Source organism: Mus pahari, chromosome 10 (assembly GCF_900095145.1).
Source record: "Mus pahari chromosome 10, PAHARI_EIJ_v1.1, whole genome shotgun sequence".
In the NCBI taxonomy this organism is placed as follows: Eukaryota; Metazoa; Chordata; class Mammalia; order Rodentia; family Muridae; genus Mus; species Mus pahari.
This window is the reverse complement of record NC_034599.1, coordinates 116,807,156-116,830,922: the sequence shown is the minus strand read 5'-3', so window position 1 is coordinate 116,830,922 and position 23,767 is coordinate 116,807,156. Positions and strand designations below refer to the sequence as shown.

The following is a 23,767-nucleotide window of genomic DNA, read 5'->3' as shown; positions in this document are numbered from 1 at the left end:
GAGGAGAAAGAGAGCTAACACCAGCATTCAATTCTTTGTTTCCTGGATGTAGATGTGACGTTACTACCAAGCTCACACTCCTAACATACCACAATAGAGTGTATTCCGTCAAACTACCAACAACAGGAAACCTTTCTTCTTTAAGCTGCCTTTGTCAGATATTTTGTCACAGCAACAAGATAAGTTATTAAAACACTTTCTCTCATCTCCACAAAAGCTGGCTTTATCATAGCAGATAGAGGGCTCCCTTCCCCTGACTCCTTTCTTCTAAGCCCAACTGCCTTCCACTCTTCTTTGACATTTTCTACCCTCAGATCTAAGAGATGAAAAGCAACCCTTTGAATCTGGTGAGAAGTTATTAAACCACTCAGAGCCCGTTTTACTTCCTGCTTGTTTGTCTCTTCCATTAGGAGCATGAACAGCACAAACATCTTTGTACACCCTCTTTGGAAGCTGGGGCTGTTGCAGACTGAAAACCAGCGCTGTTCCAAACTCTCCTTGGAGGATCTATTCTCTCTCTGAACAAGAAACATGTGCACAGAAATCCCAGTGTTATAGAAATTCCATTACTGAAATTATTAACACACTTTTGAAAGAGAGAGAGAAAGAGAGAGAGAGAGAGAGAGAGAGAGAGAGAGAGAGAGAGAGAGAGAGAGAGAGAAGAGAGGAAAGAAGGAAGGAAGGAAAAGAAAGAAAGGGAAACAAAGGCCTCACCCTCTCTAACTCCCACTCAAACACCAGACCACAAAGTTGCATATTTTTATTTTCAACCAGATTCTTGACTTCTGAAATAAATTGGTAAATATGTTAAAACTCTTTTGATTGAGAGTAAGCACAATTTAAAATTTACACTCTTTCAAAGCAACACTGCTCAGAAACTGCATGCTTAGACATAACATCTTTAAGAACAAATTATTATGAAAAATTGTTCAAGGAAGAAAGTTAATGGCTAAAAATACTTTAAAGGAAACGTAATCATCATCACCACCCATTTAATCTAAGAACTCTATATTTAAACAAGTATTATTTGGGGGTGTTCTCCAAAACAACTACTTACAAAATACTCTCATAATTTTACATACTACTCACTAAATGTACACTTGATTGAAAGTATAAAATGCAATTTTTTTTACAAAGCACTTTTTATAAGACTCATTATCTTTTAAGAATGTATAACTTTCTATATGCTAATGAATAAAATATACAGCTGGATATGTTCACATATACTTGTAATCTCAGAACTTGAGATGTAAGCAGGAGGATCATGAACTTGGCGCTAATCTAGGCAACATAGTGGGGAGGAAGATGTGGATCACAAGAAAGAAAAAAAGCAAACGTTCACTTCCTGCTGACAGTCACAGGACTCTGGTTTCACAATCGGAGCTTGAGAAAAAGCAGCAACACCTCTTGTTAGGCAGATACTTTAATCTTCTGAGTGATTCTAGCCCCTTTGTTTCTTCCCCTAGCTTTCACTATGAAGATCTTAACTACTCTAAAATTCAAAAAATATCAATTGCAAAAACAAAAAAAAAAATTCTAAACCTCTGAAATGGTCAAATTTAGCATTGTTTGTGTGGAGAAACCATATGGAAAGTGTGACTGAAATCCTCATACTCAGCCTGGAACACAGAGGGCAGTAGTTATACTTTCATGGCTTCTGAGGTGCACAAAAACTTGTTTCTAAAATGAATCTTCCAGAGATGATGACTGCTAAGTAAATCGAGAAAATTGATGCTCTTTCCTCATCTCTTGGAGCTTCTGCTCAAGGTTATAAAGTTCTGGGTTCAAACTATGCAAACAGCATCTAGAATCACACGGGTTATTATTCCTAGACCTCAGGCTCATGATTCATAATCCAGGTGTTTTACAGCCCCCTGGTTACCCTTCAGGATCAAAGCCAGTGTGGCTGGATTCAGGTCTGAAGGCAGGAACAAAATGCCAGCCTGAGACAACATTATATTCAGGCTGTAAAATGAGCCTACCTTCCTAGGCCAAACTCTTTAATTTTTATTCTTTATTCTTATTTGCATTTGCTATTTCCTCAATGGTTATTCCAACCTAACTAAGCCTAGGGGTTCTTACGCACCTCTAACTCCAATTTACCCCAAGTTCTGCTGACTCTACATTTTATATGCAGAAGTGGTTCTTCCCTGTTGGCAATCAGGCACATCCATGGACAGCAAGAAGCAACTTATGTCAACCAGGCATATTTACAGCCGCCTTTCAGGAACCCAGCGATGAGACACATCATCTCTAGGCAACAGCATCAGCCCTGTCTCAGTCCCTTTGCATATGGGCCATGGCACCTGCCTCAAGTCTCTTTGTACATATTTCCCCAGCCCAGATAAAAGATTCGTTCTCTCTGCCCCCACCCCAACCTCTCCATTCAGCTTTAAAAGATCCAATCTATCTAAAATAAATATCAAAAAGATGCATGTATCTTGGGCCCTCTATGAGACTAATTTCTTTTTTAAAAGAACCATTCCTACCCCCAAGCTGCATAGAAAAACTAAGTGATACACAAAACTCAACCCAGGTCATAAACCAGTAGAAACTTCTTGTTCTCCTGTGGACCGAGTATAGACTGAGTTTACACGATCAGGATTGTCTTGCTGGAAAATTGAACATCGTTTGCAAAAGCGTTTGACAATGTGTTTTCGGAAGAACACTGAGAGATAATTCCGGAACTTCTCTCCAACAAAGGCATAGATGACAGGGTTTAGGCAGCAGTGTGTCATTCCAAGAGTCTCTGTTGCCTGCATGGCCTGGTCTAGTCTATTAGAACTACTACAATTATTCAGTCCAAAGACTTCCTGGAAGGTGGTCAGGAGGAGGACAATGTTGTAGGGAGTCCAGAAGAGAAAGTAGACAATCATGATGGCAAAGATGAGCCTCACAGCCCTGTGCCTCTTCTTCTCATTCCTACAGCGAAACAGGGTGTGGAGAATTCCTGAGTAGCAGATGACCATGACAAGTAGGGGCAGGATCAGGCTCAAGATGACCATTTTTAATGTTTGGAAATTCTTCCAGAAATGATATTGAGTGCGTGGAAAATGAGGACTGCATGTATAATGAAAACCTTCTTTCTGAGATCTGGTAAAGATTATTTCTGGGAGAGAGGCAAACACAGCTACCACCCAAGTGACTACACTTGTTATCACCCCAGAGTTGACCGTTCTGACTTTTAAAGCAAACACAGCATGGACAATAGCCAAGTACCTATCAATTGTCAGGAGGATAATGAAGAAGATTCCACCAAAATAACCAATGTGATAGATCCCTGTGAATACTTTACACATTATATTCCCAAAGATCCACTCATTTGCAGCATAGTGAGCCCAGAATGGTAGTGTGAGCAGGAAGAGCAGGTCAGAGATGGCCAGGTTGAACAAGTAGATATCAGTCATGCTCTTTAGCTTTTTGCAGCTTATCAAGATGAGGAAGACCATCATGTTGCCCACAAAACCAAAGATGAATACCAGGGAGTAGAGTGGGGGCAGGAGCTGGGCTGCAATTTGTTTCACATTGATTTTTTGGCAGGGTGCTGACATACCATAATCGATGTCATAGATATAGGTTGGAATTGAACCTTGAAAATCCATCCTGCAAGAGCCTACGAATAAATAAAAGACAATGCTTAATAAAGTTTAAAGCAATTGCTGGCCTACCACAATTATTTGTTTTATAACTTAGTAGGTCTTTGAGGCATAGAGTTCTACATTTAATTTTCCCATCATCAGATCGGTCGAAATTCACCAAAGATTCATTTGATCAAATAAAATCTTGCTTTCCATATCAATGTGGGGTGAGTTAATCTGTGAAACTGAGTCAGGTCCTATGTAACTCATGGGTTTAAGATCTCTATTGAAGATGCTGCTTCTAGGCATTTATCCACAAATGCTAGAGTTCACACAAATGCCAGAAAGAATGAATAGTGGGTGCTAATTACTGTTCTACAAAAACGCTTGAGTTAACTGTTTGAGGCAGGCAATATACTGTTTACATTTTTCTGGATAAAACACTCCCCAAGTATAGAGAGAATGAATGTTAATACAAAAACCACACCACCAGGAAGTAACTTACCTTGATATTGGGCAGTATGAAACCTTAACTGACATATGTTGCTTGTTACTCCTTGGTAACTAATAAGATCTCTCTCTCTCTCTCTCTCTCTCTCTCTCTCTCTCTCTCTCTCTCTCTCTCCCTCTCTCTTAACATGGTTTGCCTTGAGCTTTCCAGAACACTGGCTCTTTCTGGATAGTAGCCAATTGGGAGAGCAGTGGAAGGGTGGGCCAAAACTTGATTTTCCAAGAATAAAGGTTTCTTAGTATAAATAATATTTACTCTTGATTCTTCATTGTTCTTGGGCCAGAAGCCAAAGGTTTCAGAGGAATTATCACCTGTTTCTTAACAACAGGGGATTAAGTAAAGGATTTATTGAAAGTGCTCTCTTCTCTGGCCAGGCAGCCAGAAGCCCTTCACTGGCCAGGCTGGTTAACTCTTTTTGAGTCAGAGAGAAAAAGGAAAGGAAAGATGTCACTCACACAGACACATACACACTGGGTGAAGCAGAAAATGGCTGCATCACTACCTTAGATGGATGGATGGATGGATGGATGGATGGATGGATGGATGGGTAGGTCGGTAGATGGTACAGATTTCCCCTCCCCCCAGCCACCCACTCATCTTTATTTCTTCTTTCTGGCCTTTTTATAGATAAAAGTTATTAGAAAATTACCTCATGATAAAATGTTATACAAAATGGGAGTTACAAAAGGATGTTGATATTAACTTTAAAGCAGTTTTTCATTCTATATGCTTATTTTAAGTACATAGTAACTGCTTCACATGGCCTTGTCTTATCAGAGTGTATACCTGTGGCTTCATTCATAGACTTGAATACTTTTTTCTTAAACATGAATTTGTCCCAAGCATCTTTCTCTTTTTAGTGTAGTGATAAGAACTCATTGCACTTCTTATTACACAGCCTTACTTACTATTATGAAGAGAAAGTACATTCTATTCTTGATTTTAACTTTATTACATCTTTCTAGCAAACAGCTAAAACCACCTTTTAAAAATTTCTTCCTAAGATTATTTGAATCAAATCAGGAACTCTATAAAGTCATTAATTCATCTAAACAGCATTAGTTAATTCACAAAAGTTCATCTTTATGTTGATCTGGAAGAAATCTGACCAATATGGCAGGCTGATACCCACGAATTTTTAGGCTACGTGATAGTGATAGGAAAAGGCTTATCAGCTGCAAGAAGCAATCCTAAACCAAAGTCTCTTTGGAACCTTGCCTCTTACAGCTTTGTCCATGTAAAAAGAGGGGCCACCTCCATTAAGGCCACCTGCTAGCCTCAGCCTTTCCTGGATGGCTTCTGACAATGGTGCTTCTCTGTAGTCAGGATGAAATGAGGTAATGTCCAAATACTCAAAACAGTGTCATAGAAAATAGCATCAGTAATTAAAGTAGACCATCCTCAATTTTCTCTAAATTGTTTCTGCTTCCTGAGTTTCCACCATCAAGAGTTCTCATATAAGTGGAAGAGATGATCAAGTAGAAAATGATTCTTCCATCTCCATGGGTGATATTCACTGTCTAGTCTCTACAACCAACTGGCTTGCCCTTTTTAAATTCCACTGCTGTACTTCAAACTTTTCTCTACTTATTTCTCTAAAGCTCTTCATACTTCCCATTTAGGCAGCTAAGAGAAGCACCCCCCCCCCCAATCACCTTCAAGTACCAAGCCAGAATAAGAATTTTCTACTAAGTGTGCTGTAGAAACCTTGATGTTTGTGATCTGATATGAACTTAGATAATCTTTAGGTTTCTCTATTTTCTTGGAGACAGTCAGGACAAGGAGAGAAAGAGAGAACAAGAGTGCACAAGAAACTTAGAGCTTCCGGTACACACATGTTCAAGGATACACACGTGACCCATGGAAAGATTTCACCTCTTTTCAACTGACTATCAAACCAGATTTTACCCAATATCACTGTTCTAGAAGCTAATTTTTTAAAGGTAAGGATTCTGCTTGCTTTAAAAAAATTGTCTCTTTAAATATTTCATCCACAATCATGTTTCATATATTTGATGACATCATATGCTGAAACATATCCTAAATTCTTAACTTTCCTGTATCTTAAAGATTATATTTTCAGATAATTCTGTGAGCACCTGGTGCTGACAGATGTCCTCTCAGGATTTCCTGTTAAAAGTTTTTACTCATCACAGAGGCTGAGCTAACTAGTCAAGCAAGGGCTGAGAGGTGACTTACCAGAGTCTCTTGTAGGGGGAACGGATGTCTCACCTCCTCTGGTTAGAGAGCTGTACAAATCAAACATAAAGACAGTATAAAGTAAGAAATACAGTTTCTTTCAGAGAGGGTGGAGTTTAATGAGTAAAGGTATTACGTAGTGTTCACGGTTGGGGGTGTCAGATCAGTTCTTCTTTTTTTCTTTAAAGTTGTACTTAAAGCAGAAAGTAGAAGGCAGCTCTTGTTTGAGAGTTTTTTGAGGAGTTCCTTCTTCGGACTCTTTTACTTATGTTCTCTGCTCATCCAACTACATACTTTGTTAGAAATCAGAAAAAAAATGAAAGGGTATTAATGCCAGAAGAACACTTTATCCATTAATCAAAGCCCATATTTGAGTCGAGAGAGTCACTGTCAAAGACACCAATAATGCATGCAACATCCCTGCTTCTCACTGGTAAAGCCAAAATGGCAGAGAATCTATTCTTCTCATAGTTGCTCTGGATTAAAGTAAATTCCAGCCAACTTAAAGCGTGATGGGAGCTTTATTCCAGACATCAACCTTGTTACTTCTTTTACTCATCTTCCCCTCCCAGTCCTAAATTTCACACACATAATTTTTATTGCTCAGTACGACTCTTCAGTGTAAACTTAAACAACTGGCTATCAAACAGGTTTACCATGTATTTTCCTGGAAACTAAGTGTATTTCTTTTTTCCCTCATGTATCTGGTGACTAGTGACATACAAAATTATGAATCTTGCATAGGCATTTATGAGTGCCTATCCTATACCCGATTTGAAGGTAACAGAGCTTCTCAATCCAAGAATATAATTCTTTTAAAAAATCAAGAAATGACAGCGGAGCTAATAACACAACGTAGAGCTGCCAATGAGACACAAGAGACCCTGCAAGACACAAGACTTCTGCAGCCAGTGTGTTAGGATAAGTAATAGTAGTTACTTCATAGTTTGTTATAACAGGCTATTGCCTTCAGTAACTCCATTTTGCTTTATTCTCACTCCTCATTCCCAAGATATGACTTTCTCTTTGCACTCCAGAGCATCTTGTCGGCAAGGTAAGTCTAGACCACCACCAGTAGATAATTAACTCTGGCTAGCATAGGATTGTCTGACTCAAGTTCTTGGGAATGCAAATTCTCTACATAACCAGTAATTCCCATTTCCCCCAAAACCTTGGAAGCAGGGAGTTGAGGCATCAGTTTGCTTTCTTTTGGGTGACTGGTGTCCTTAATAAAGACTGTTTCCTTTCTGCCAATGTGTGTCTCCTGATGATTAATTTTTTATGGGGTAAATGTCCAGGCCTGAATTTGATAGCAATAGGAGGCACTCACAGCATGTTTATAGGCAAACCACAACAAAATAAACAGCAATACTTTAATTACACACTCAATACTATTTTCAAAATAAACACAATTTAAAATCTTAATGTTTTAAAATAATTTTCTGAGGTAGACCTATTCAGTGCTGCTAGACAAATGTTATAATTCTGTATGTGGAGCTTTTGGACTAATATCCACTTATCAATGAGTGCATACCATGTGTTTTCTTTTGCAATTGGGTTACCTCACTCAGGATGATATTCTCAAGTTCTATCCATTTGCCTGCGAATTTCATGAAGTCATTGTTTTTAATGGCTGAGTAGTACTCCGTTGTGTAAATGTACCACATTTTCTGTATCCATTCCTCTGTTGAGGGACATCTGGGTTCTTTGCAGCTTCTGGCTATTATAAATAAGGCTGCTATGAACATAGTAGAGCATGTGTCCTTATTACAAGTTGGAATTATCTTCTGGGTATATGCCCAGGAGTGGTATAGCTGGGTCGTCTGGACAGGTAATACTCTGTCCAATTTTCTGAGGAACTGCCAAACTGATTTCCATAGTTGTACCAGCTTGCATTCCCACCTGTCTCCCTTAACCCAAAAGCTCCAAATAATCAGGATACAATTCACAGACCACATGAAGCTCAAGAAGGAAGACCGAAGTGTGGATACTTTGGTCCTTCTTAGAAGGAGAACAAAATACTCACAGGAACAAATATGGAGATAAAGTGTAGAGCAGAGACTAAAGGAAAGGCTACCCAGAGACTGTCCCACCTGGGGATTCATCCCATATACAGTTACCAAACCCAGACACTATTGTGGATGCTAAGAAGTGCATGCTGAAAGAAGCCTGATATGGCTGTTTCTTGAGAGGCCCTGCCAGAGCCTTACAAATACAGAGTCTGATGTTAGCAGCCAACCATTGCACTGAGTGCAGGGTCCCTAGTAGAGGAGTTAGAGAAGGGACTGAAGAAGTTGAAGGGGTTTGCAACCCCATAGGAAGAACAACAATCTCAACCAGCCAGACCCCCCAGAACTCCCAGGGACTAAGTCACATGGCTCCAGCTGCATATGTAGCAGAGGATGGCCTTGTCATGCATCAATGGAAGGAGAGGTCCTTGTTCCTATGAAGGCTCCATAGATGCCCCAGTATAGGGGAATTGAGGGCAGGGAGGTGGGAGTGGGTATAGGAACACCCTCATAGAAGCATAGGGAGGGAGGATGTGATAGTGTGTTTCCGGGAAGAAGGGAAACCGGGAAAGGGGATAACATTTGAAACGTAAATAAAAAATATCCAATAAAAAATAATTCTGTATGTGAATACTATTTACTCTTATCGCACCATGTAGATCTAGGGCTTAACTCTGTGCTGAGATAGTTTCATAGGGTAGCTGAAGATATGGGAGATCTAGCTCACCCCCCCCAGAGGGCAGTGTGGAGCCCTATACAGGCTCAACAGTCACTCAGACAGGACCTCCAGTGCCCTTGGCAAGATACTTCACTTCTGAAATTCCATTGCAAATCCTGTTCAAGATGTGCTAGCTGATATGTGAAGGAATAAATGCTACTAGAAACCTTGCAGTTTGAAAATTATACCTTGGAACAGAGCCAGGGACAAGATTGCAGTTTGCAGAAAGAAGCCCAGATAAGTAAGACATTACCCCCTTTTAAGTTACTGGTCCAGAGGTGTGTTCCAGTCACCTCCTGGATAAGTTTGCCTCAAGTATGCACAAAGAATTGAGGGACTACGGACCCATGGAGAAATCTTTATTAGCAAATGAATGTATGTACAAATGAATGTACATTTTATGTGTTTCACAACCATAGCACACTGTGCTGCAACTTGAATTTTGTTCTCTGCTTTGCTCGCTGCTTTTTCCATCCCAGTTTGCATGACTCTATTCTCATTTATGCTGTACTTAGACTTTGACAAAGTAATGCGTATGGTTAGTGTGTCCCTCTAGACTCAGTGCCCATATGGGGTATCTGAAGCCATCTCTCCTTCTGGGACACCAGTAAGTCTTTGAGCACGTTTTCTATCTCTAGTCATTGTATTGATGTCCCTCTCCTTGCTTTGCTCTCATTGCCAACAATATCACTGAACCAATATCCAGAGCATTGTTGACAAATAGGGAAATGCCGATCTTTCCCTTTGAGTCCAAGGGAACTCAACGTGAATTGTGAGGACACAGCAACTTCATTCGAAGTCCTTATCAGTAGTAAAATGAGCAGTGAAAATAGTAAATGAATCTAAAAAAAAAAAAAAAAAACAATGTATCTAGGACTTGGGAAAGAGCTCAGTGGGTAAACTGCTTACTGTGAAGGTATGAGGACCTGAGTTTGCATTCCCCAGCATTCAGATTTAAAAAAAAAAAAAGAAAGAAAGAAAGAAAGAAAGAAAGAAAGAAAGAAAGAAAGAAAGAAAGAAAGAAAGAAAAAAGTTAAATGTAGTAGTGCAGGCCTGTAATCCCAGACCCAAGGGACAGAGACAGGAGAAGCCTAGGGGACCACTTGACAGTCTAACCAATTAGTGAGCTTCTGGTTCAGTGAAAGACGCTGTCTCAAAACCTAAGGTGAAAAATGATAGAGGAAGACAACTGGTTTGAGCTCTGGCCTCCACGTGTGCACATACAGATGCACGAACCCACATGCACATGTGCAGACCACATACAGATGAATGTCTGATTATAACATCAACTATGCTTATTATATGAAGTGGAGGAAAACAAAAATAAGAAAAAAAAACATATTGTCATAATTAAAAAACTAGCCCTTTTTAAATACATTTCAATACTTACCCTTCCCCATGAACCCTTTTAAACTATTCTCACACACATATCACTTTAGCATCTGGTGTTTTTGTTTTGTTGTTGTTGTTGTTGTTGTTTTGTAATGTTTCCTCAATACTGTAGCACAGTAATTTCTTTGTGCTCTTAAATTTTTTATGGGATAGGTATAAGACACCCTTACTCTTTGAGTATGACGCCAGCCCACTATACATAGTGAGTTCCAGGCCAGTTAGGGCTAAATAGTGAGACTTTGTATCAAAAAAATTTTTTTTTTATTATGAGTATATTTCTTTAATTGCAGTTTTAATTGAGGGCTTATATCTTATTTGTATAGCTTTTTCAGTTCTGATTTGCAAAGACTTATAAAACCATCATCAAGATCTGGTGATAAGGAATATACCCTTCATATGGCCCAGGAAAGTACCCTCTATCTTGCCTAGCGGGTAAGGGTCATTCTGACCTTAAATAGATCAGGTGGTCTTGAATTGCATGAAAAGGGAATCCCAGATGCTTCCTTCTTCCTGACTGGTGTCTTTTGCTCCACATCACATTATCTGCTGTGTTACAAAGTAGATAGGATCTTTTCTGTAGTTTACTAACAGGAACAATGGCATACTGTCATTGTCAGTGTTCTTCTATCATATCAAGGAGGAAGTCCTTAGTGCCTGTGATGGTTTGTATATTCTTGGACCAGGTAGTGGCACCATTTGGAGGTGTGACCTTGTTGGAGTAGGTATGTCACTGTGAGTGTGGGCATAAGATCCTCACCCTAGTTTCCTGGATGTCAGTCTTCTATTAGCAACCTTCAGATGAAGATGTAGAACTCTTAGCTCTGCCTGCGCCATGCCTGCCTGGATGCTTGCCATGCTCTCACCTTGATGATAATGGACTGAACCTCTGAACCTATAAGCCAGCCCCAATTAAATGTTGTTTTATAAGACTTGCCTTGGTCATGGTGTCTGTTCACAGCAGTAAAACACTAACTAAGGAAGTGTCCATAAGGTTACCTTTAGGGTTGCAAGAAACTCCTCACAGTCCTTATGGAAATAAGTATATTCTACTCACCAACTTTCAGTATCACACATTGTCATCTAGGTGCCTGACAATGATGCTTGGGTTTAATGACTCCCAGTCTTTTTACCTTCCACCTCATGCTCCTGTTGTGGAAACTGGAATTGGAAGGTATTATGTTACTTTCTCATTTCTGTCTTTGTCTTCTAGATATTTATAATGGAAAATATAACCCTCTAACCAACTTATATAACACTTATATGTACCATGGAAAATAACACACCATGAAAATATTCAGAAGGTGTTTGCTGTATACATTCATTAGATATGTCTGGACATGCTATAAAGTACTTAGCTGAGTTTAGAATTCTTCCCAATGTATTTGAAATCTTAATTTAATGCTGGATCTAAGGCAATCTTGGAGATGGTAACAGTTTTTAACCAATTAAGGTTTGCAGTATGCCACTGTCATCACACCTGCTCAGATCACACCTGCAGCTCTATGCATACCAGGATATCACATAAGAACCTTCTGGTGACTCTGGAAATGGCAACTCTAACCTATGGCTCAGGGTAAGAGTGTTAAGTGCTTCACCACTACAGAGGAAACCACTGACACTTGGGGTTAGACACCTCTCCTAGGCTTACTAAGAAGTGACAGAACCATTCCTGTGCTGTCTCACCAACTCTTCCTAATACCGTATAAGTAGCCAGTTAGGGGAAGACAAGTTTGATGAGGCCTCTTGTTGGAGGCCAGCTCCAGTGTTCTTGTTCACTCTTGAAGGTAGCTGTGGGGAAAGAGTTATCTGTGGGAGCAAGACTTTGTCTTGAGAGGCATTAGGGTTGGTTTTTTTTTCAATTTTTTTATTAGATATTTTCTTCATTTACATTTCAAATGCTATCCCCAAAGCCCCCTATACCCACCCCAGCCCTGCTCCCCAACCCACCCACTCCTGGTTCCTGGCCCTGGCATTCTCCTGTACTGGGGCATATAAAGTTTGCAAGACCAAGGGGTCTCTCTTCCCATTGATGGCGGATTAGGCCATCTTCTGCTACTTATGCAGCTAGAGACACAAGCTCTGGGGGTATTGGTTAGTTCATATTGTTGTTCTACCTATAGGGTTACAGACCCCTTCAGCTCCTTGGGTACTTTCTCTAGCTCCTTCGTTGGGGGCCCTGTGTTCCATCCAATAGATGACTATGAGCATCCACTTCTGTATTTGCCAGGCACTGGCATAGCCTCACAAGAGAGAGCTATATCAGGGTCCTGTCAGCAAAATCTTTCTGGCATATGCAATAGTGTCTGGGTTTGGTGGTTGTATATGGATGGATCCCGGGTGGGGCAGTCTCTGGATGGTCTTTCCTTCCATCTCAGCTCCGAACTTTGTCTCTGTAACTCCTTCCATGGGTATTTTGTTCCCCATTCTAAGAAGGAACGAAGTATCCACACTTTGGTCTTCCTTCTTCTTGAGTTTCATGTGTTTTGCAAATTATATCTTGGATATTCTAAGTTTCTGGGCTAATATTCACTTATCAGTGAGTGCATATCATGTGTGTTCTTTTGTGACTGGGTTACCTCACTCAGAATGATATCCTCCAGATGCATCCATTTGCCTAAGAATTTCATGAATTCATTGTTTTTAATTGCTGAGTAGTACTCCATTGTGTGAATGTACCACATTTTCTGTATCCATTCCTCTGAGGGACATCTGGGTTCTTTCCAGCTTCCGGCTATTATAAATAAGGCTGCTATGAACATAGTGGAACATGTGTCCTTATTACAAGTTGGAACATCTTCTGGGTATATGCCCAGGAGAGGAATTGCTGGATCTTCTGGTAGCACTATGTCCAATTTTCTAAGGAACTGCCAGACTGATTTCCTGTCTTAAGTCTAAGTCACTTACTTTACAGAGGTAGCTAGACTGCCTTTCTTTCCTCTGAGGCCAGAAACTGCAGAGTCTCTGGTGTTTAGCACTTGATTGTAAAATGGGGGGCAGGGGATTAAGTAAAATAGCCTTCCTTTGTATTTCCTCAGGAACTTAGGGGTGGGAGTTCAGACTGAGAGTGAAAGTCACAGGAAGAAAAGGGAACTCTTTGAAAATTGATTTTAATCTTTATTTCTAAGTTTTTCTCCAAAAAATTTCTCTTCTTCAAAAATTCTCTCTAAAAATTCTCCAAAAATTCTCTCTTAATTTCTAAATTCTCTTTTAATTTCTAAATTATTCTACCCTGCTGTTCTGATGTAATAGTGTCATGCAATGTGATAATTCCTTGTTTTTTATACCTTTTCTAATTGAATAAATCACATGGTTTTTCCAAGCATCCTTTTTTTTTAAAAAAAAATAAGTTCACTATAAGTTCAAATATAAATTCAAATCATAAATTAAAAAGTTTACAATAGAGAATGTTTATATATGTTCCCATTAAGACTAGACATCAATTATCTTTCATTAGCTCTACAGGTTCATCGAGAGTTAAACACGATTACTAAGCTATCATTGAAGTTTTGTATAGATAAAACCAGTCACTATTTTATCTCCCATTCTTGTACCTACAATAAATCATTAGTTCCTTTTTATGACCTTTGATTGTTTTACAACCTCTAAGAATGTGTTGTAAGTTGTAAATGTCTTCTTTCTATCTCAGAAGCAATTAACTCATGACTCTTGAAGATTGGCAGAGTTCTCATTGCAGTTTTCATATCAGAGAGGCTTTAACAGAACTCCTATTATAAAGGGCTCAAGAATTACTGGTATACTTTCAGAAATTCTTATAGGATCATAATTAAGATTTAAAAATAATTTATTTGTCTGTATAGCATCACTACAAGATGGTACAATTTGGTTGATCTGCAGAAATCTGCTCAAAAGGATGGGCTAATACCTGGTGATTGTTATATGTATTTAATAACAACTGGAAAATCATATTAACCATAGGAATCTTTCCTAAAATGTATTCCCTTTGGCCTCATCCATCATAGTTTTGCAGTCTACAGTAAACCATCTCATGAAGATCACCTGGTAGTTTTTAGCTTCTCCTAGATGACTCCTGTCATCCCCTCCCTTCAGATCTCGATAGAAAATTAGAAATAGGGGCTGACAATAGGGAAGTGTTGCACTTCTTACATCACAGTCCACCATAGGGCAGCCATCCACCTGAACAGGGGCTAAGGAATGGAATTGGAGATGAGAAATAGATGCTGGGTATATAAATGAAGAAACAAAAGTATCTCAATACTGCACATTCACTAAATTGCATGGTTATCAAAGGAGACAGCAAGTCTACAGTTGTATCGAGGAGCCCACTAACAGAGATAGATAATATTATCATCCAAGAAATGGTGGGTTAGAAGAAGCCCAGTTGAAGAAAATCTTGCATATCTAATAGTCATGGTGATCATCACTAGTTCTAGGTCCTCTAAAGGAAGAACAAATTAGTGTTCATCTTTCTGGGCATCTTTGTCAACACAAAAGGGCCTATGGCAGGGACCAGTTATTGAAAACTCATGTGTGCCCTTCTCCTGGCCATATCCTCTTTTTTCATGGCTAGCCAATGCCTGGAAAAGAGAAGTACAGGAGGTTATCTAGAGGCAGACCACAAACCAAGGCTGAGGATAAGGGTGGAGTTGAGACAGAAAAGGCAGAACCCATACTTGCTTTAGGCACAGCCTTTCAGAATCCAATTGACTCTAAGGACAAATTGAACTTTATTCAAGAGAAGGAAAACTATTTCATATTTCAAATAAATTAAAAGGTTGAATTGTCACTGTCAATGAACAAAAAATTACTCAGCTGATGTGGAACAAACTTTATGCTGGAGCCAGCAGGGATATAGGTCTTGATTTACATACACAGGCACACACACACACACACACACACACACACTCACAAACACACTACATCACCATACCAGAACCTTCTCAATGTTACATATAATATGTATGGTGGTTTGAATAAGAATGGCTCCTCATAGGCTCATAGATTTGAATGCTTGGTCACCAGGGAGTGGACCAAGGATATGAAAGGATTAGGAGTTATGGCCTTATTGGAGTAGGTGTGGCCTTTTTAGAGGAAATGTGTCATTGTGGGTAGGCTTCAAGTTTTCAAGGGGCCAAGTGAGGCCCAATGTCTTGCTCTTCCTGCTGCCTGTAGATCTAGAACTCTTAGTTACTTCTTCAGCACTATGTCTGTATGCCACCATACTCCCCACCATGATCATAATGGACTAAACCTCTGAAACTATAAGAAAATCCCAATTAAATGCTTTCCTTTGAAAGTATTGTCATGGTGATGGTGTCTCTTCACAGTAATAGAGCAGTGACTAAGACAAAAGTTGGTACCAAGGAGCAAAGTATTCTATGAAAAGCCTAACCATGCTGCTTATTGGCAGAATGTGGACGTTGGGACTTTGGGAAAGTAGTTGAATGCTTTAAGTGGGGTTTAATGGGCTATATTACTAGGAGGGTGGAAGATGGTGGTGGTAAGAGCAGTATAGATTATGATGGCCTGACTCAATAGGTTTCAGAGAATATTAATAAGTGTCCTAGAGATTTTTCTTGTGATATTTTGGCAAATAATATGGCTGCTTTATGTCCTTTTCCAAAAAATATCCCTAAGGCTAAATTGAAGAGTTTTAGATTAATAGCGTTAGCAGAGGAGATTTCAAGACAGCTTAATATTGACTCTGTAGGGTGGTTTTTAGTGGTCACTCTTATGCAGCTCTATAATGAAAAGGAGCAAGCCAAACAAGGAAATTTTTTTTTAAAAGAATGTATACTTTGAGGAGAAAAAGAGCATCAGAAAGTATAATTAAGCCCAGTACTCAAAGGGATAAAAAGCTTAAACAAACATCTGGTGCTATATGGAATAAAGGAATTGGTGATTTCAGGACATGACCCCACCCAGCTAAGTTTCCAGTTTGTGAAAGGAATGAAAGAAAAGCTTAAGCAGTAAAGGAATCAACAACAGAAAGCTGATAAAAAAAAATGTGATTGAACAAGAGGGGTATGGTTTCCAGCCCTACTAAGTAGAATTAAGCAGCTTTAGCCATGTGGTTCTGGTTTTAGAGGCAAGGATATAAGAAAGGAGTTATGGAATCTACCTCCCTAAGAAAAGCCACTAATGTCAGGTATATGTCAGAGGGTATCCCTGCATGGCAGCCCAAAGAGGCCAGTACATGAAGATGTGAAAGTGAAGCTTGTATTCTGTTGAAGACCCCAAGATGTTGTAAATGACAGAGTCATGGGATTTCTTCCAAGGAGAGCTGCTAACAGATTGTGGAAATAAGACCAAAAGAGAGAAGTATGTTGAAGTCAACAAAGCTGAAAGAAGTTGGAGATCTGAAGAACATGTTGACATCAGACATAAAGATGCAGAGTTTGGGGTTTGCCCTGCTGATTTTTGGTCTTGCTTTTGTCCATCATTTCCTTACTATGCTCTCTTTCCTCCCTTTTGTAATGGTAATATATATTCTGCACCACTGTATGTTGGCAATATGTGGTCTGCTTTTTTATTTCAATTTTATAGGAGTTACAGTTAAGAGATTTCCTTGAGTCTCAGAAGATTTTGAACTTTGGATTTTTAAACAGTATTAAGACTGGGATAAACTATGGAGACTTTTGAAGTTGAACTGAATGCATTTTTGCATTATGTTACAGTGACAAGCTTATGGGAGTTAGGTAGCAGATTGTGGTAATTTGATTGAAAATGACTCCCTGTAGGCTCATAGATTTGAATGTGCACTTTCCAGGGAGTACCACTATTTGAAAGTATTATAAGATGTGACTTTGTTGGGGGAAATGTGTCACTAGGGATGATCTTTGAGGTTTCAAGGACCCAAGCCAGGCCTAGGTCTTGCTCTTCCTACTGCCTTTGGATATAGATCTTTCAGCTACTTCTTCAGCATTATGTATGCATGCTGCTATGCTCCCTGCCACTATAAAAACAGACTAAGCCCCTGAAACTTTAAACTAGGTTCAATTAAGCTAGGTTCCTTTATAAGAGTTGTCATGTTTATAGTATCTCTTCACAGCAATAGAACAAGGACAAAGACAATATACTAATGTGTCCATATCTTCTAAGAAATTATAATCTTTTTTGGTTACTCCCTAAATCTATGCCCATTCTTTTCCCACTATATTCCTGAGCTACCTTGTAGAATCACTCAAAGCCAAGACTCCTTATCTCACATGATGTAGTTCCCTAGAGATAATCATTCTTGCTGCATAATCTCATTTGAAACCATTTTGTTTGTTAGAGAAGTCTAAGTAATGAGTAAAAGCAGGAAAAAGGACAGGTTTTAGTGGAGTTCTTGCAAGCAGCTGCAGGGCCCTCTGCACATGCTCAGCCTCTCCTTTGACAACACAGACAAAAGACCATTTTTTCCACTTGTTTCTACTTTCTTCCAACTGTTCACTCAAAGCTTCTCTCCAGATGACTTTAGAGCTTACCTCTGGAAATAACACAGCAGGCAACTCCTACAAGGCAGTTTATTCTGTGGCAAGAAAATCCTACTATAGATGTTCATATTGTGATATATGGCCATCACTGAGTTAGTCCCCAACCCCTGGGTTCTCAAAAAAGTTCTATATACTCTTCTTTCCCTGTGTTTATGTATTATATCTGAGCCCTCTGTACCAACGGTCTATCTACAGGGACCTGGGCTGCAATGTCTAAACAACGTGAAGATCATGGCAGTGACACCCATTTTCATATTACCCACTTAATCTGTAGACCCACAGTCTGCTTGTCATACTGCACGCCACAGTAGAAAAACATTATTTTAATAAGCATATTGTCCCATGTGTATTGGTCAGCATTGTATTTAACAAATAACCCCCTGACCCAGTGACTTATCATGTGGACATGGATTTCTTGCTCCTCTTCTCCATGGCTGGGATCCTAGCTTCAGTCCTCATATCTGCTTACTCACCAAGATGGAGGGCTACATTTCGCTGAAAAGAGTCTCAGCTCAGCCTTGCTGGGACTATAATCAGAAGATATTGATGTCACTTGTGTTTGTCTTCTAGCCCACGTACTATAGAAGGGTGTATATCCTGGAAGGCAAGCTGTAAGTCATACCTCTCCATCAAACACCAGGTATAAAATTTGTAAAGTAGTCCAGGGAAAAGAGTTGTGTAGTCATGAACAAAATAGTCAACCACACTAGAATAACAAAGCATACACTTGTTTCTTTTTAATATTTCTAGCACTATAGATAGAGCATTGGTTTATTTTCTAAATCATAGTTTTACAAGTATTTGCATCTCATTATCATTAAAATAAAAGTGTTAGGCTAACTGAAGGTGATACTGTCATCCCCTACTTCTTTTAGAAATTTCTTCTCATCATGTGGTAGCAAAGCCAGACCACAATGACTTCCAGCTCTCAAGTTGTCTGTTCCTTTGTTTCTTGCTTCTGTTAGATAAGAAACTCATTAGTGGACAGGGAAGAACATTTTTGGCTCAATTCAGGGGAGATATTTTTCTTACGAAAAGGCATTTCTATAACTCCTCTCCTTTGTATATTTACTTTTAAATTCTTGATAAGGAGTTGATTTGACTTAGGATCTCCCACTCACTCAAAGGACAATCTTTCACCAAGATCACATTTAGGACAAAAGATCCAAAGGAGTTTGGGGAAACCAAGCCTGAAAGAGCAAGTAAACCACTTGCATGTGCACATGACATCTATGTAGCACATGCTAGGATCCAGATGGCTTAGAGTCTAAATCACCATGGTTGGGTAAGCCCACAGACCACAAACCCCAAGTCCCTGTCAATCCTGAGTTGTCTATGTTAGTTCATAAGCTCAAAGCCAGAATTTCTTCTATAACTAATAAACTATTTTCAAGCTTGGCAAGATAAGAACTCTTACAAAGGTATTTCATCACATTTAGAAGTTAAACTTTCCAGTCTTGATTTTATTTTTTTCTATTTTCAGTTTTTAAATATTTGAATTATGTTTATATCCAAAAATAAGGCTTTAGCACATAGTCTGTGACACACTTCTTCCCACTCCATCTGTAATCATTTTTATCCAGGTTTATTTTGCCATGTAATTAAGATATATTCCCAAGTATTATTTTCAAAGCAAGACTTCTGTCTCTGCTTCATCCAGTTTTGTTTTACCCACGAAAACATAACATAACAGTGTTTTTTTTCCTCTTATAGAACTATCCAGGTTTTCATGTTTGGCTATTCCATATACACCTTTCTCAGGTGGAGGCTGAGAGATAAAGGCTATGAGGAAAGAGGCAGTTGCAAAGGTATTGAGGAGGCAGAAAATAGCAGCAATAATACAAAACCAGTTTATAAACTGACAGAAACCTTTCCTCAGTGCTGAGGCATCCATTTTGCTTCTTATTCTATATAGTTTTAGACACACCACTTCTACTGTCCCATATATCTCTGCCTTTTTGCTGCAGCTCTCTATGCCTGATGAAGGAATTGGCTTTTCTCCGTATTCTTGGTCGTTCACTACCTTCAGCCTTCTGCTCTCCCTGGAAAGCAGAAAGAAAGACCAAACAAGAGTCATTATTTTTAGGCTAATCACTAATAATGCATATTTTATAAACAACAATTTTATAAATATCATGTAAGGAGCTGTGGCTTGAGAAACATATCAACAGTGGAGTGTGATAGTGAAAAGATTTTCCATGTTGTCATAGATAAAAAAAATAACAAAGCAAAAATGTGTTGTGCAATTATGTATAAAAGGACTATGGTACTCAAATGAGGTTCCCAACAACTTTTACAGTTTCTAGATTTTCCACAACCTGATAAAGCCTCCAAAATTAAACACAGATGGGAGAAGGAACCAGGACATTTCTTCCCAAATGAGAAAGAAATGTGAGACCCCTGCTCACTTTGATTTCCATTTTCACTCAGGGTCAACAGTGCATACCTCCTTCTTCTCACTCAGTCCTGACAGCCTTACACCCTCCTTTCTTAAATTCCATGTCTTTCATGTTAGAAATAAGGAAAAATATGGTGAAGATTGGTAAAATAATATTGCCACAAGGCAATGAGGCTCTTCATAGGGACAGAGTTCACTGGAAAGCTGAAGAATTTATCAATTATTATTCTACAATATTTCCCAAACATGTATTATATATACAAGAAGAGATATGGTTCAGTCATGGCATAATCATAAGGTTTGGGGCACCTGATTTAATGGTCTCTATTGTTCAATATATCCATTAGCAGTGGTTCGAAACCTTCCTAATTCTGTGACCCTTAATACAGTTCCTCATGTTGTGGTGCTCTACAACAATAAAATTATTTTTGCTGCTACTTCATAGCTGTAATTTTGCTACTGTTATGAATTATAATGTAAATACCTATGTTTTCTGATGGTCTTTAGTGACCTCTGTGAAAGGGTCATTTGACCCCCACATAGGGATCATGACCCAAAGGTAAGAACCACTGTCTTTGAGGCTTGTTGCTATGTACAAACTGCTCCCTCCTTCCCTGCTTAAAAAAAGGCAAACTGTCACTTACTTTACAACCCAACTGAGACTTCTTGCTCCCCAGTGGAAGGAGTGAATGTTGAGCTCACTCGATCTGCTGTCTCCCTATAGAAAACTGGGCACTGTTTGCAGAGATGTTTGGCAATATGCTTTCTGAAAAATACGGAGAGATACCTTCGGAACTTCTCTCCAACAAAGGCATAAATGACAGGATTAATGCAGCAGTGTGTCATTCCAAGAGTCTCTGTCACCTGCATGGCCTGGTCTAAGTGCTTGTCAATCACACAGTTACTCATTCCCAAGGATTCCTGGAAGGTGGCCAAGAAGAGAACAATATTGTATGGAGTCCAGAAGAGAAAGTAGACAATCATGATGGCAAAGATGAGCCTCACAGCCTTGTGCCTCTTCTTCTCATTCCTACAGCGAAACAGGGTGTGGAGAATTCCTGAGTAGCAGATGACCATGACAAGTAGAGGCAGGATCAGGCTCAAGATATTTCTCATTATTGTTTGGAAATTCTTCCATAGTTGTGTAAAATAAGGGCCACAGGTGTAATGGTGATCATCTTGTTTGGATTTAGTAAATATGATTCCTGGTAGAGAGGCAAACACAGCTACCACCCAAGTGACTACACTTGTTATCACCCCAAAGGTAACTGTCCTGGCTTTTAAAGCAAACACAGCATGGACAATAGCCAAGTACCTATCAATTGTCAGGAGGATAATGAAAAAGATTCCACCAAAATAACCAATGTGATAGAGCCCTGTGAATACTTTACACATTATATTCCCAAAGATCCACTCATTTGCAGCATAGTGAGCCCAGAATGGTAGTGTGAGCAGGAAGAGCAGGTCAGAGATGGCCAAGTTGAGCAGGTAGATATCAGTCATGCTCTTCAGCTTTTTGCAGCCTATCAGAATTATAATGACCAACATGTTGCCCACAAGACCAAAGATGAATACCAGGGAGTAGAGTGGAGGCAGGATCCAAGCTCCAATTTGCTTCACACTGGTTTTATGACAAGGCTCACCATCATCGTAGTCATATGGTGTGGTGGCCCCTTCATCAAGCTCTTGGATACTTCGTGTAAATAGAGAATGTGATGTTGATAGTATGCCATGGATGAACTGTGGTAGCATATTACTGTCTTCCATTTCCTTTGATTCTGTGGTCAGAGAACAAAATGATTATTTGTAACACAAATGCCAAATTCCTTAATTCAAATAGTCTTTCCCCATTTAAGCAGCATCCCAATCTTTGGTTTCTCCTTTATAGTCATCTCCTTGATACCTACCTTGTGTACATCACTTTTCTTTTATTCCTAACAGCAGTCACAACTTTTCAACTCTGCAACCATTTCCTTAACATCCTTGGCATTCCCTGGTGAACATGTTTCTCATTGTAAGGCTACAAAAGGTGCATGTCTTCATTTACTACTTCTCTGCATGTGGTGACCAGGTTTATGACCAATAAGATGTAATTAGAGCCTGCTAGAAGGTTTATAGGGAGCTTCTTCCACAACAAAAGAGATACAGAAGATAATAGGCCTATTCTCCTATTTCAACTTGTGTATCATAGGCTTTATGCTTGGGACTATAAACAAAATACCTAGACATTGTATGCAAGCCATACAGAGGGCTCACTTTCTGACTTCTTATTTCATAAAGAAAATAAACCATTATATATTGCACCATCTATTCATTTTACCCAAAAGCATTCTAATAACCCTCTCAATTCTTGTATCCACCTTCCTCTCACACTTCTTTTGACAAGGTTGCAATGCTAATTCAATGTTCAAATACCTTAACTTCATTCCAAATTCTTCTCATTGAGCATGAATTTCCCCATTCAAAACTTTTTGAAGGTACTAGAGATGGCTCAGGGATCAAAGGCACTTACTTTTCTTGCATAGAACCCACATTGATTTTCTATACCCACAGCAGGGAGCTCATAACCACCTGTAATTCCAGTTTTAGTGTATTTATCACTTTTTGACATAAACTATATGTGACTTAAGGCACAGATACTTACACAAAATAAATAAACAGATAAAACTTTAAAATTTTTGCTTTTAGCTTCTAGAAAGTCACTTATGTGGCTGCTTATTAATATGTCTGTGAAATATCCCTCCAAACTTCATAAAACCTCAAGGCACTTGGCTTTTGCCCACTTTTGCCTCTTTTCTTTTTATTCTTGCTTCAAAATTCTTCTAATTCAGATTTTTATCTGAATTATATCAGCTGATCTCAGTATTTTACTCTCCTACATGCTTATGTTTTCCAAGGCTCTGTGTTCAAGTCTCACCTTCTCTGAAACACCAGAGTTTAATTTTTCACATTTCATGGTATCTCTTCATGAATTTGTCTACATGGTCAATATTTATCTAGCATCTGCTCTGACTTATACATGAGGGGTACACACAGGCACTGCTGTAAGTGTTTAGAGGTCAGAAGATAATTTTCTCTTTCCCTACTATATAAGTAAGCTACAGGGATTTGAACTCAGGTGACTAGGTTTTCACGGCAAGTACTTTGACACAGGAAACATCTTGCTGACCAAATTATGAGGCGCTCATCTTAGTTATTATCATCCACTACATTTTATAAGAAGAAAACTCTAGTATTATCCCAAATCATTCCTTTTCAGAAAATTAAAGGTTGTTTGTCAGAACCAACGAGATTAGATTCAAAACCTGCCTCCACATTAGATAACCAGACAGATGATTCAGCAGTTAAGAGTACCCACTGTTTTTGCAGATGACTCAAGTTCAATTCCTAGCACCTGTGGTGAATCCAATGCCCTCCTTTGGTCTTTGCAGGCAGCTGAACTTGCATGGCATTTACTAGTGCACACACACACACACACACACACACACACACACACACACACACA

At 39.1% G+C, this 23,767-nt stretch overlaps 2 protein-coding genes across 4 annotated transcripts in view; both read right to left on the bottom strand.

The window, feature by feature from the left end:
• Window positions 1-682: 682 nt before the first annotated feature.
• Window positions 683-6,374, bottom strand: LOC110328063 (C-C chemokine receptor type 5). 2 transcript variants are annotated; one of them, XR_003844643.1, is made up of 3 exons: window positions 6,289-6,335; window positions 2,087-3,613; window positions 683-785 (listed from the first exon to the last, which is right to left on the bottom strand). XR_003844643.1 is itself a non-coding variant. In XM_021207422.2 (2 exons), the coding sequence occupies exons 1-2, from the start codon at window positions 6,353-6,355 to the stop codon at window positions 2,538-2,540; spliced, it is 1,143 nt and encodes a 380-aa protein (XP_021063081.1). In that variant the 5' UTR covers window positions 6,356-6,374; the 3' UTR covers window positions 683-2,537. The 2 variants fall into 2 exon arrangements, 1 of the variants encoding a protein (XP_021063081.1); XM_021207422.2 differs by having other exon boundaries at window positions 683-3,613; window positions 6,289-6,374.
• A 7,814-nt stretch (window positions 6,375-14,188) lies between these two features.
• The window catches only part of Ccr2 (C-C motif chemokine receptor 2), an 11,590-nt gene continuing 2,011 nt past the window's right edge, over window positions 14,189-23,767 (bottom strand). The window contains exons 2-4 of one of the 2 annotated variants that reach the window (XM_021206981.1): window positions 23,621-23,717; window positions 20,907-22,040; window positions 14,189-14,963 (exon numbers count right to left, since the gene is read on the bottom strand). In XM_021206981.1, the coding sequence (XP_021062640.1) occupies window positions 20,908-22,029 (1,122 nt within the window). In that variant the 5' untranslated portion in view covers window positions 22,030-22,040; window positions 23,621-23,717 and the 3' untranslated portion in view covers window positions 14,189-14,963; window position 20,907. Of the gene's footprint in view, window positions 14,964-18,216; window positions 19,907-20,906; window positions 22,041-23,620; window positions 23,718-23,767 lie in introns of those variants that run through there. The other variant, XM_029543477.1, reaches the window with a different exon arrangement.